This window comes from Fundulus heteroclitus, chromosome 12, assembly GCF_011125445.2.
Source record: "Fundulus heteroclitus isolate FHET01 chromosome 12, MU-UCD_Fhet_4.1, whole genome shotgun sequence".
Classification (NCBI taxonomy): Eukaryota; Metazoa; Chordata; class Actinopteri; order Cyprinodontiformes; family Fundulidae; genus Fundulus; species Fundulus heteroclitus.
Genome location: NC_046372.1, coordinates 30,769,863 through 30,783,162, shown reverse-complemented (window position 1 = coordinate 30,783,162; position 13,300 = coordinate 30,769,863). Strand labels below are relative to the sequence as shown.

Here is a 13,300-nt window from a genome sequence, read left to right as displayed (position 1 = left end):
CCAGTCTGTGGAAACTGTAGTGTAGGCAAGGCACACAGACACACACACACATATACTCACTTATGGACAGTGCATACCAAATAGGGCCTTGAGATCCCCCAGCCAGCCACCACGCCAAGCCTCAGCAGCTGGAGAGGTTAAAACCCCCTCACATATCAAAGAGGAAAAACAGCAGGAGGACGGAAGGAAGGAGGGATATAGGAATGGGAGAAGAAAAAAAAAAACCAGGGAAAAGTATATCTTCGTGTTCACCTGGATGTCTGCCTCCGCGTCAATTCCCCCTGCGGCTGTCATTGAGAAGGTGAGGAAGGGAACGAGTGGAACTCAGTCCGGCCCGGGAGGAGAACGAGGTGTGAGCTCATAGGTGTTTCTGCGGAAGGGTGAAAATGATGCTGTTACCAGTTCAGGTTGTCGAATTTTACTTTCTCTCTCCCGAGCCTCTATAAGCACTTGGTGCATTGATCCAGAGAGGTTATGCTCAGTTTAGATTAAAAAAAAAGATCTACTGGAGGCAAAGTTGTTTTTCTTTGGTATGTTTGAACTTACATGCAAATCCAAATAGGGATTTTTACGTGTCCTGTCGGGCAGTGTAGCATTTAAAACTGTTGTCTTAATGCCCATGAGAACCCAACAGATTTTACTTTCACAAGTGGAGCATTACTGTTTTCACTATAGTACTCCACTTGATTTACATATGCATGAAGGTTTATTAGATTTTATTCTGGGACTATTTCATGTTCAATGGACACAAAAATGCAAAGGTAGAAGAGAAAAAATTTTATGAAATGCTAAGAAAGGAGAAAATGTCCCTTTCCTCGGAGTCTGCTTCTACACCGGCAAAGAGATATATAAAAAAAAGCAAAACAAACTGATAAAGTATTACAGGTACAATCAACCAACAACTTGATACCATCACTGAAAAATCCAGAGAGATCGATCTGACGTGGATACAGAAACTGTGTCAAGACTAATAAAATTCTACAAAAGATCTCTATACTGATTAATACTGAGAATTTGTTTGCTTTTCCAATTCACGAGGATAGTCTTCTTTGTGATACATAAGGCAGTGAAAGCCATGCAAACTGATTTTTTTCCAAAGTGCTAGTATTGAATACCTGGAACTATATGGTCCAGGTATTCAATACATTTATTCTTCCAGTAAGGAAATCTGTTATATTAGTTTTTAGTTGGATGTCAGGATTATTCCAGATGGGTATACGGCTTCATGGGATAAGTGATGACTGTCATTTTAAGAAACTCCCACCATGCTATCAGAGAAGAGCTGATGTTGATATTTTCAAAGCATGCATGCTGTTTTATATTTGAGCTAATAAACCACAAATCAGAAATCTTGATATCATCACTTATTTTCCATTCAGTATCTAGCCAGGGGTCATCTAAGGGATTGAGTTTTAACCATTTTGAGATGTATTGTAGCCTATTTGCTAGGAAGTATTGATGGAAGTTAGGCAGATCTAGTCCTTCTTTATCTTTAGTCTTCTGTAGCATCTTTAAGCTGATACAGGGGAGTTATTTTTTGCTTTTTAATATATTCATTTAATTCTAATTTTGCTTCACGGATTTTATCCAACTCTTCCACTTCCTGGGAGGCCTCTAGTAACTTGATGGTTTCTTGATTCTTGAATCTTTTTGTTTTCTATCTTCTTTTTATGAGATGAGAATGAAATTATTTTACCTCTCATCACAGCTTTTCCTGCCTCACAGAGGATAGATGCTGATGTCCCTGGTAAATCATTGCACTCCAAGTATGAAGCCCACTCTTCTTTAAAATACTTGATAAATTCTTCATCTTTAAGCAACAATGTATTAAATCTCCAGCTTTTGTTTTGTGGGGTTATTTTTATTTATTCATTCAGAGTTAAAGAAACAGGAGCATGATCACTGACAGCAATAGGACTAAGAAAAAGAAATAGTCCAAACAAGAGTAAGAAGTTGAACATTTGAAAAGAAAATATATTCCTTACTGTTAGGATGAATATATCCCCATACATAGCAAAAACCATAATCACTGATGTATTGTTTGACTACATGTAATGATTGCCAACTGTGCTGAGTCCCTGTTGTGTTGGACCTGTCTATTTCCTCATTTAGACCAACAATGGAGTCCCCTCCCAACAACAGAGAGCAACCCAGGTGTTTTGAAAGTGCATGGAATAGTTTGTGAAAGAATGAGGGGTCATCAACATTTAGGCCATATATACTGTTATGAAGTAACTTCTGTGGGACATAGATCCACTAGGTGGCGATAGTAGGTGACGGGAGTGGTAGAAGAAGTGTGTTGGTGTTCCAGAACAAATGTTCTGTTGAGCGTCATTCATCAGGAAGCAGCCAAGAGGTCAATGATAATCCTTAAAGAGCTGCAGCGATAAACTGCGCTGCCGCTGTTGACAGGACAAATACTAGTTATTGAGTCCATAAATCTCTCCATCCCCACAGTAAAGCATAATGTTGGCAACATCCTGCTGCCAGGATCGCTTTTTCAGATTTGTATTTGCAAAAACTTTTGAAAACCATTTATCTTTTTTTTCTTTCCATTTCACAGTTATCACATTAAAACACACGGGAGTTTGTTGCGTTTATGCACCAAAAGTGAGAAAAGATTCACCATAACACTTTTGAGTCGCATATTCTGCAAGCTGAAAATGTTAGTAATAACCCCCTGCAAGCTTGAGCCAACGCTCTCTTGTCCTTGAACACACACTAGGGGTGCTGTTGCGACGTTGATGTCATGCAAACAGATGCCTAAATGGCAGCAGCTGAAAAAACGTATTTTTGCACCGTTTCTCTCTAGTTAGTGGCAGGTCTCAACACAAAAAAATACTCTCTTTTCTAACAAAAGGTGAGGAAATACTGCGGCGCATTTTGATTTTATTCATCGGGTTCATTGGTGTATAACTTAAAACTGTATTCACACACAAAACACACACATGCAGAATAGCACACGTTTTTCCCAGTGAGCAGGTAACGCAATTTCTTTGGACCTGAAGTTATGAATTAAGTTTCCTGGCTCGTTGACGGTATTTTGGCCTCAAAGGAGATGCAAGTGAATGAGAACAGTCCTAATCGTGCAGCAACCCTGGGCCAGCTAGATGCCTTCACACTTTTCAGAGCCCTTAAAATTCTCAATGTCATTTTATTCACTCACATTATCAGCATCTAATCTATGTGTTTATGGGGCACAGTTTAATACCCGGCATCATCCTGGCATCATTCGTATGGGACTGAATATGGTAATCTAGGACTCACCATTTATCGAACTGACAGGAGCAGCTCTGCGGGCCATGCGATCCTGTCGACAGAGAGGCTTTTTGATGCCGCCGCGCCGTAATGATAGTTATTCAAACAACATTATAATAAGTAGGCAAATGATACAATACACCAAAGAGGTCTCGGAAAGACGAAGAACTGAGGCGCATGGAGGAAGAGAGGAATTCAGAGAGCAAATAAAAGATGTTTGAAATTCATCGGCTGTGCAGAGGTAATTTATACCCTCCCTTACTGAAACGCCAGCGCGCATTTAGCCGTGGCAATCTTCAGGGCAGATGACATGCTCCGTGTCGTTTTATTTATTAATTTTACACTGCGTCTCATTGCAGGAAACATGACTTCTATCTGTAACCAGAGGCAATAGAAGGGAGCGAGCATGAGCAGCGAGCAGAGGGAGACAAACGACTCTATCACTCTCCCTGTCTCTGTAGGTCATGCTTCTCCAGCTCGCTCGCGCTTATTCCTTTGTTTAAAGTTCGGAGCATGTGCCAGGCGTGCCCTGGTAAAGCCTCTGTGTGGAGGACTCTATTATGCTGCCATGTTGGCATGCGTGAATGGATTCGAGGGGGAACTGTGATGTCTTTTTAAACAGTTATAGTTCATTTGTTTTCGAAATGCCACAAGGCTTTCATTTTACAGACTCGTGTAAACATCTTTTCGCCTTTGCTGAGTGCAAGGATTCCTGCTCTGGTGTTGGGATAATATGGTGCTGGGTGTATTCTGTATCAATAAAGAGACTGTCAAATGTGAACAGCTCATGCTTATTTTGTCTGGAGGAGGATGTTCACAGTTCACGGCGAAGCTGGAGCGACCACTTCCTCTTCTGTCACTGCAGAAATGTGGAGTTTTGTGCGTACGTGCACGGCTCTTTACCCAAGCGATCCAGAGCTATTGATAGAACACACTCCAAAACACTCGCACTATTGATTTTACCCTCTCAACTCGGCTGTTCTGAACTCCTCTTTGTTTGTGTGGGAAGCTGCATTTACATAAGAGGCTTATGTCAGCTGCCGCACAGTTTCCCCCCCATATTCCGGGGAAAAACAAAAAGGACAAAGGCCATTGTCTCGTTAAGTAATGATTTTTGTATGACTCCAAAGTAGTTTGTGCTGTATCTGGAGGTGGAAAGGGTTGTGGTGAAGTCGGGGCCTGATCAAAGTATAAAGGGAGGTTGGGGCTCTGGAACAAAACAGAGAGCAGATGAATTCTGGGGTTGACCGGTACGTTTGGCTCATAGTATCAGTGTTTGCTTTTTTAATTTGGAGGGACAGTTTTGCCTTGTAACTGATGTTTGACTGACAGAAAGAGGGTGAATATAGTTCAGAGGGGACCTTTGGTTTTTGGACAATACTGATATTGTTAATGCTCACAGAGAAACCTAGGTCTTGTCTGTATCCTTGAACGCTAATTATGGTTTGAGAGTCACTGATCAGAGATCTGGCCAGTTTTCAGTCGCCTAATATTTGTTACTATTTGGCCTGCCACTACTGATTTTAGGCAATTGTGATTAATTCTTTAAAATATTACATTGAAGGAGACATTACGCCACAGTCAATTAAATCGTTTTTAGCATCTTATGTTAGCTATTGGCACAGAAAGCGGTATTAGCGTGGCTAACAGACGTCTCTGTATTCTCATGATAATATTGACCCATTTACTTCCAGGAGACTGCAAAAAATGTAAAAAACTCTTAGCTCAAAATAATACCTTCAGTCTTCCTTATATTGGGGTAAGCGGCTAGGGTTCAATTAGCGCCCTCAGCAATTTGTCATAAAGTACCATGGCGAGTATAAATCTACATCCTGTACGTTCACGGAAAAGTCAAGCATGAAATGATCAAAACTGCAAAAGTATGAAATGAGTGAGAACCAGAATGACAAGCACCCTCTGAAGTGGAGCTGTTGTGTCAGGTCGAAAGAAGAGTCAACATGTCTCTGTGGGAAATACAGGTTCCTTTAAAATGTTTCATAGACATTTTGTGCTGCTTTGACTATTTTTATTGATGCACATATTTGCTAGCCTTCAGTCTCTCATCCTACAGTAACAACTTCCACATGAAAGAGTGTTGTGATTTGATAGACCTGGTAGTGCCTACGTATGGAGTGTTTACTGATCAAAAAGATCGAATTATCCGTTTCTAAGCATGAGTCACCGGGCAGAGCCAGTCAAGGGGAAAACCATGTGATTCTGGTCACCAGATATGCTTGGTTATGTTTTTGTTTACTCCTGAGTACAAAGACTAGTGTTGGTTCTGATGTCTGCATTTTGTTCATTTGAATGCCTCTTAACATGAATGTAAACTTCTGCAGCTTGATAACATCCATATACCATCGTTGTGCTGCATAGCATTTATTGTTCTGAATTTGTGCACACGATCGTGTTTTAAGGCAAGTAATTTTTCTTCTTGTTGTACAATGTGTCTCGCGGTGTCTCGGGGCTTCAGAGCAACCCCAGCTCCAGTTTTATCCGTCGTGCTTCACTGAAGCAAATAGTTGCCGTTCTTTGTGACTTTCTCCCTGGGCTTAAGGCCCTTTTCCCGCCCTCTTTTCTCTCACGGAGCATCTTTCTGCGAGAGCACAAACACAGTGAAATGGTTCAACGTTTAGACATTGAAGGTAGAGTTTGCGGACCGGTGCAAAAGGTTAAGGAGGTCAGTGGAGACCGAGCAGCGTCAGAAGATTGAATGTTGTAACATCTGAAAGTGTTTCGTTTTTTTTTTTTTTTTTTATCGCAATGTGATTTAAGTAGATGAATAGACTTTAATCCTCGGCCCTTTGAAATTCAAAGTCGGAGCATTTGCTTGCACTTCCAGAAGTGTCAACATGTTTGAACAACAGAATGGTTCTAAAATTAAATTTCTCCTTCTGAATCAATCTGAAGACTGATGACTTTTTAGCACCCAGAAATCCAATAGTTGTGCTATCTGCAGGCTCTCCATACTCATTAGCAAACTCTAGACAGACATAAGCATAACCAATCAGCTTTAATGTGCCTCTTTGGCTGTTCAGATTGTGTTTATCGGATGTTTATCTAATGTTTTTAATGTTTCTTTTCCCTTGTTTTTCTCATTCCGCTGCATTTGTCAGCAAGCTGTGGAGGACCTGCTGGAAGATGAGGATGAGGATTTTGACAAAGATGACAAGGTAATTATGTCCCATGTCTGAGACACACACGCACACACACACACACACAAACACACACACCGCCTCAGGAGGGGTTGACACTGCTTCACAGACCAGAAGCGCAAACAGACTAACGAAATGACTGCTTTCCCCCCCCCCCCTCCCGTCTCCTCCCCCTGTTCAGTTATTCTCATCGCCTGAGGCACAAACACATGTTCACAGATTGTACAACCTTTTAACCTTTTTTAAAGTTTTCTCTGTGGGTACCTGCGTGGCACATTCCTTCGCCTTTGCACTTTGCAGTTCGTCTTAGTTTGGTCTTCTGAAGTAGTTGCTGCACCATCCTTAGATTTCCCTTTGTGAACCCCTTGCGTTGCATTTGCATTTATAACATTAGGCTTCACGCCCTTCTTTCTGGGAACACGCACCTATTTTAAAGTGCTTAGCTAGCTGTTTAGGTCCGTTCTCTGTGCCTTTATGTTGCAGTAAAACAGCATCTGTCCTTGTCGAGACAGTATCAGGTAACAACAGGTGGCTGCTTTACGGCCTGTGCTCGTTACACTGTAGGAACAGCTACTGAAACAAATGCCACTGGATAGGGCCTGAAAAACGTCCACTTGGGACTTATATTCCTCACAAAACCTGTTATTTTATAATTGTGTATGTTTTGTATGTTCTGATTTCTGTTTTGTATGTCAATTTTGATTAAATTTTTTTCATTTTTCTTTGATACTACAATAAGATGCGTCCTGGTGGTGTGAAACAGCAGCCGCACAAAGGGTTAATTTATTCTAAGTCTCTCTTTATTAGTTTTCAAATTTAGAGAACAACAAACAAGGCCCTGCAAAATAATTCTCCTCCCTTGAAAATTTTCCCCATTATGTCACGTTACAGCATCATAATTCAAAGCATTTTAACAGCCGTTAATGTGAGACACCACCACAAACCCCAAAATCGAGAGGTCGAAGCAAAAAATTTTCAAAACTTGTTACAATAACGAATGGCGTGCGCCCAATAATCCTCAATAATCAAGGTAAACTCTTAATTGGCATTACAGCAATCAAAACTCTTCTGATTGTTGTTGACCACTTTTATCATGTTTCCACTGATTTTTAAAAGATTTGTCTTTGGTCATGAGCTCCAAGTCTTTGAAGTTGAAAAGGCTGCAACTTGTAATCACACTAAACTTCAGTCTGTTCCACTTCATGCTGTTACAATTATTTCATGTCACGAGGAGCATGTTGATAACACTAAAAGATTACTTCAAACTTAAACCTGCAACGGTTATTAATAATCAAATCAAATCATTTTATTCATATATGGCAAATTTACTGCACACGTCATCTTAAGGCACTTTGTAAGTAAATTAAATCAAATCATAATATAGGTCTTAATTTTACAATAGACAGAATAGTAGATATTTAGCACATTAGTTAGCTAAATTGGGCTTCATTGAGCCAAACTCCAACCACTAGATGATGCTAAAGTACTTCCAGTGCGATCCTTGGTATGTGTTGAATATCCATCAACAGGCACTAGTGGAATACGTGTTGCACCTTGGGTGTGTGTGTGGTTTGAGGCAAATTTCTCTACACGGGGATCAGTCACAGTTTTCCACAGCTTTATGACAACAATGGATTTATTTCTGTCACTCCTCCCAGATAATGAGCATCCCCACAGTATTATCCTGCCACCACCATTTGGGGATGTGCGTCTTCAGGTTGTCCGTCTTCCAGTAATTACCTTAAAGGGTAGGAATACTTTTATAGGGAACTGTATCTGATATACACACCGATCACTGCAGCTCACAGGATAGAAACCTGTGATATAATACTTTCCATTATAGTCTTTTGTGAGTTTCCCCTCCCATAAGAGCACGTGTAGTTTAATTAAACCCATCCTTTAGCAGTCACTCTGCAGACGCGAGGTTTGAAGGAAAGCGTTAAAAACACATTTATAGTGCAGATGGTCAAATAGTCATTCCACTAGTTAGTCAGCCAGGCTGCCAGTTTGGTGATGAACATTCAAAGATATGTGAGAATTACATCCTCTCCCACGATGATGCAAGAGAAAAAAAGTTTCATGATTGTGAAGTTCAGAGGCTGTGATGTGCCGAGAGGGAGCGGGTAAAGCTACGAACAGAAGATATGCAGCAGACAACCTTGAACCCTTTTCATTTTTTTTTCTTACCACTTCTTTACATCTGTCCTCCTTCATTGGATTTCCTCCCTCCTCTCGGGGGTTAGAAATGAAAATATAGGCATTTGGAAAGCTACAGATTATATAAAAATGCTTTTTGGGACTTTTATATTGAAATGAGGCGCAGAGGCAGCTTGTGTGGCGGCAGTCAGATTTGGTCCCAAACTGATTATTCCAAATAAAAAAAAAAATAGAAAAGAGCCTTGCTCTCTGTTCACAGAGGGCTGGGGGCGCTGGATAGCGCAGCTGCCACAAAAGCTACAATTTACCAACTCTGGCTTCATACATTTTGATCTATCTCTTTCCTCCACTGTTAGCATTTCATTGAAGCTGTAAGGTGGTTGAAAGGGGCACATTTGACTTTTTTCTGTGCATACATCCCTCCTCCCTCACCCTCTCCTCTTGCTCTTCCTTCGCTTGCCTCCCCCTCTGCTTCTTTTCTTTTTTTTTTTTTTTCCTGTGACACACATTCTCTCCCTTCCCTTTGCACAACCTCCAACCTGGTTAAGTGCAGAACAAATAGCAGTTTCAGGGCTAGGCAAACTTATCTTTCGCAGTGAATGCGAGCCGCAGCTTCAGATGGTATGAGTAAGTATGCAGGACGGGTCAAAGGAGGCCTCTTTTATGGCACAGACTTATGGGAGAGACCTCGAAGAGTAGAGGGAGCAAGAGAGAGGGGGGGAAAAAAGATTAATAAATGTGCCAAGGCCTCATTTTAATTGAACTTGAAGCATATGTTGCAAGTATGTACAATCTGTCCCAGATGTTCACTATGGCCATGCGCATAGCTCTTCCCAGTGCACCACAAGGCAGCTATTAGCGGGATAACCTTTGCTCCAGAGGCTAAATTGGGTATTACATGGACAAAAAGTAGAGCACCTGTTTTTCATTGCTGTGTGGACCCCTTGCAGGCTTTATGCCTTAGTCTACCACATGTGTTTTGACTTAGCAGATTGTTGGGCAGACGTGAAAAGTGTCTTTCCTCGTGCGCAAGCACTGATATTAGTCACTTAATCTCAATGAGAGTCCGGCATGTCAGCTAATTGATTGGGGAGGCTGAGTTGTCGGAGCCAAGCGGGCAGGCACGTGAAGGGTGAAAGAAAGGCAGACGTGAACAAATTTTGCGTATCACTCCTCCTGCCTAATTTCCTGCCGTAAATTCACGTGAGTGCCGACTTTACAGCAGGGGAGGTTGCTTCATTTCTCTCATCCTCGTGCACCAGGTTAAATTTGGTTCATAATTCCACCATTAAGCTTTAAAAGCCCTGAAGGAGTAAACAGTTCATACCCTTAAAATGTTTCACTTTTTTTTCCACATTCCAAAAGCTTCATTGCACTTTGTCGAGAGTTCATGTGATAGACCAACACAGGGCGATGCATAATTGAGAAGTGGAAGTGAAAGGCTACAGTGTTTTCAAAGATTTTTACAGATGAAACTGAAAAATGTGGTATGCATTTGTATTCAGCGTTGCTGAGTCAATACTTTGTTGAGCCACCCTTTGCTGCAGACACAGTTCCAGGTCTTATGAGAGTATGTCTCTACCTGCGATGTGCATAAAGACATGGGATTTTTGCACATTCTTCTTTGCGTAACAGCTCAGGTTCAGTCCGATTGTATTGACGGCATCTGTGAACGTCGATTTCAAGATTTGCCACAGATTGTAAAGAGAATTTAGGTTTGGACTTGGCCACTCTAACACATGAATATGCTTTGATCTAAAAGGATGTTACTGTATCTCTGGCTGTATGTTTAAAGTCATTGTTCATTTGGTAGCCTGAACCTCTGTCCCAGTCTCAAAGTCTTATTGAACAACTTTTAACCTGATGTCTTCTGTCGTTCTGTTGTGCTACTACTGCCACCCGGTGGGAAGGATGAAGGCTAATATTAGTCAGCCAGGTGTCGGTACAGATTCTAGTCATCTAAGTCACGGCGACTGCAACTATTACTATTAATTGGTCTGCCAAATTGCAACGACGACTGTACCAAATCAAAAGGGAAGTCGACAGTGAGCAGCCAGGCAAGAATCATGACAGTTCTAGCATGTTTTCTTCTGATATCACTGTTCTATCCACCTTTTCATCGCGTCTATCCTGCTTTCTCATTCCTGATGCTTCCACCGCTACGTTTCACAGCGTAGTTTTTTTCCACACGATGGAGCAAATAGACCAGAAAGTTCAGTTAGGTCCCATCTGACCAAGTCCACCTCCATCCACATGTTTGCTGTGCCCGCTACTTGGCTACTTGGCAGACTGCAGCAGCTAACTTGCAACTGCTTACAATGGGTTATTTAAATGTTATTTACAGGTATCACACTCATCAGGCTTCAATGATAAATAAATAAAAACAAAAGCTGGCATTCTTTTGCGTCAGCTTCGAACTTCTACACCACAGTACCGCGTGTTAGTCTATTGAATGAAATCCCAACCAGCTATAATTAAGTTTGTGTCTGCAATATAACAGAATGTGAAAAAGATTAAGAGGAGTAAATACTTTTGCAAGGCACTGTAATAACAGGTCTCCCCTGGGGGTTATATAAAAAGCTCCGCATTGACACTGACTTAGAGATGTTATCTGGCGTGGAACTATAAAAAAACTCCATCTTGAAATACAGCTTGAGCAGAGTTAGATTGAAACCTTCCATTCGTATATTTACAGGCTGCTGGCTACTCTGCCTTCCCTGTGTAATCTAGCCCATTATGTCTACTCTCACCTGTAGGCTCGATGTCCAGAGCGGGTTGGATGCAATCACCTTTAGGCCATGCATGTGTGTGTGTGTGTGTGTGTGTCTGAATGTGTCTTTTTGTGTGAGTGTCTAACATGCATGTGTGTGCAGCTCAGCTTCCTCCCACAGGGGGGCTTACTGGGAAAATAGGGAGAGATAGAGTGAATGAGAGAGAGAGAGAGAGAGACCGGGAGTGAAGGAGTGAGGAGATTACCCTCACACGGTTGACTGGTCACTGAAGCGCTTGTGCTCCGCTCAGCTAGGCTCCACTAGCCTCAGGAGGACCTGACACAGATAAGATACACACTGCAATCATGTCCTGCTCAGGGGCTTACTGCCTAGTGCACCGCCTCTCCCTTTTTTTCCAGTGTGTATATCTATCAATATCTCTCTTACGCACATGTGTCTACAGAAGAAGTGCCTTCATCTCCAATTTCTTGCTAAATTTGCCCCCAGAGAGTGAACATGTAGGCTCATTATTCCTAAACTTTTGCACTTTGTTGAGAAAAGGTTCTGACTAAGGTCCTGTTGGCTTAACCTTTTAGCATTATTAAGGACACTACTGGTTGCAGCATAAATTAGCATTATTTTTGCAATGTAAGCACGTCTAGTTAACATAGGTTTTATGAATTAAAGTATAGCAGAAAGCCTAAATACACATTGTTTTCAGCTACCTTATGTAATAAAACTATATTATGTAATAGATTTGAGGATAGCTATGATCCTTCCTTCAGACGTTGAATATTATCAGACATTGAACATGACTTAAGAGGGGAACAGAACCTGTTGCAGCCATTGTTTCTTGACGCAGCAATGGGACTTGCTGAAATGAGCCTGACTTCTTGGTCAGCAGTGTCTCTCTATATGGGACAGCACCCAATTCAGTTAATTTCATTTATATAGCACCAATTCTCAACACGTCTTCTCAAGGCACTTTACAAAACCAGTCCATTCGAATCATATAGATCCAAATGGTCCCAAGAACGCACTGATGAGTCACCCAGTATAAAATGAAGTCACCCAGTATCAAATCTCAGATTAACATTAAAAACTCTGCCGGCCTCACTTACCTCAGTTGATATTAGAGTTAAGAAAGATAGGGGGCAGAACATTCTTCAATGCAAGAGGTCCAAGATCAAAACCAAGTCCTGTCTCACATTTGACTTTTTGAAAAATATCCTTTAATCATTGTCATTTATTCAACAGCACAATGATCCTAAGCACAACAGCAGGTCCAACTCTGGACTGGATTTAGGGCCATTTGGCGATCTCCAACTTTGAAAGCCAGTATTTTAATTTCAGTGGTCGTTCTTGTTGCATTTATGGATAATAACTTGTAAAATTAGATTTTTGAGCCCAAGGGCCATTTGCTGCATCTCTTGTGTGAATTGTTGTTGTTAGGCCTGTTCCTTTACATCTGAATCTGTTAGGATGCATGGTACTATCAGGTCTAAACAGGCATCAGTAGACAATGCTGCTGCACATGCATAAGTCAAATGTTTTTTTTTTTGGTTTAATGCTTGCCTGCTTTTTGAAAATGACTTCAGTCCAAAAGCTACAACCTTATGACCAAGCTGTGAGGCTGATTTTAATAGACTACTGTATGTCTCAATTTTTTTTTTTTTTGTATGGGTTTTTCAGCTCATGTCTGTTTATTTTCTGTCCCTTTTTGTATCATTAAGCAGTTGTCACACTCTCAACTATAATAAGGTGAACTTTTTGAGTACATGAAAAGAAATGGATACATCTGGACAGGTTCTCAGACCCATCTTTAGGTGCTGTGAAGCACTTTCCCGAGGCCCAGAACTCCTCTCTTAGTCCCAGTCACGGCACTGTGCAGATTGTTGAGACAGGGACATGGCATAATGTAATTGGACTAAGGAGAGCCCTGAGAATTATATCACTGGGATAAAAAACGTCACTGAAATGTTGCTTTGGGGAGGCTATTGAGCTTGTGATTCAGTGGGT

The 13,300-nt window shown here is 41.3% G+C and overlaps 1 protein-coding gene across 7 annotated transcripts in view; it reads left to right on the top strand.

Annotated features, from left to right (window-relative positions):
* mctp1a (multiple C2 domains, transmembrane 1a) overlaps positions 1-13,300 on the top strand; it is a 179,922-nt gene that overhangs the window by 138,302 nt on the left and 28,320 nt on the right. For all 7 annotated transcript variants that reach the window (XM_036144424.1, XM_036144423.1, XM_036144425.1 and 4 more), the window contains one exon: positions 6,375-6,431. In XM_036144424.1, coding sequence (XP_036000317.1) covers positions 6,375-6,431 — 57 coding nt within the window. The remainder of the gene's footprint in view (positions 1-6,374; positions 6,432-13,300) is intronic.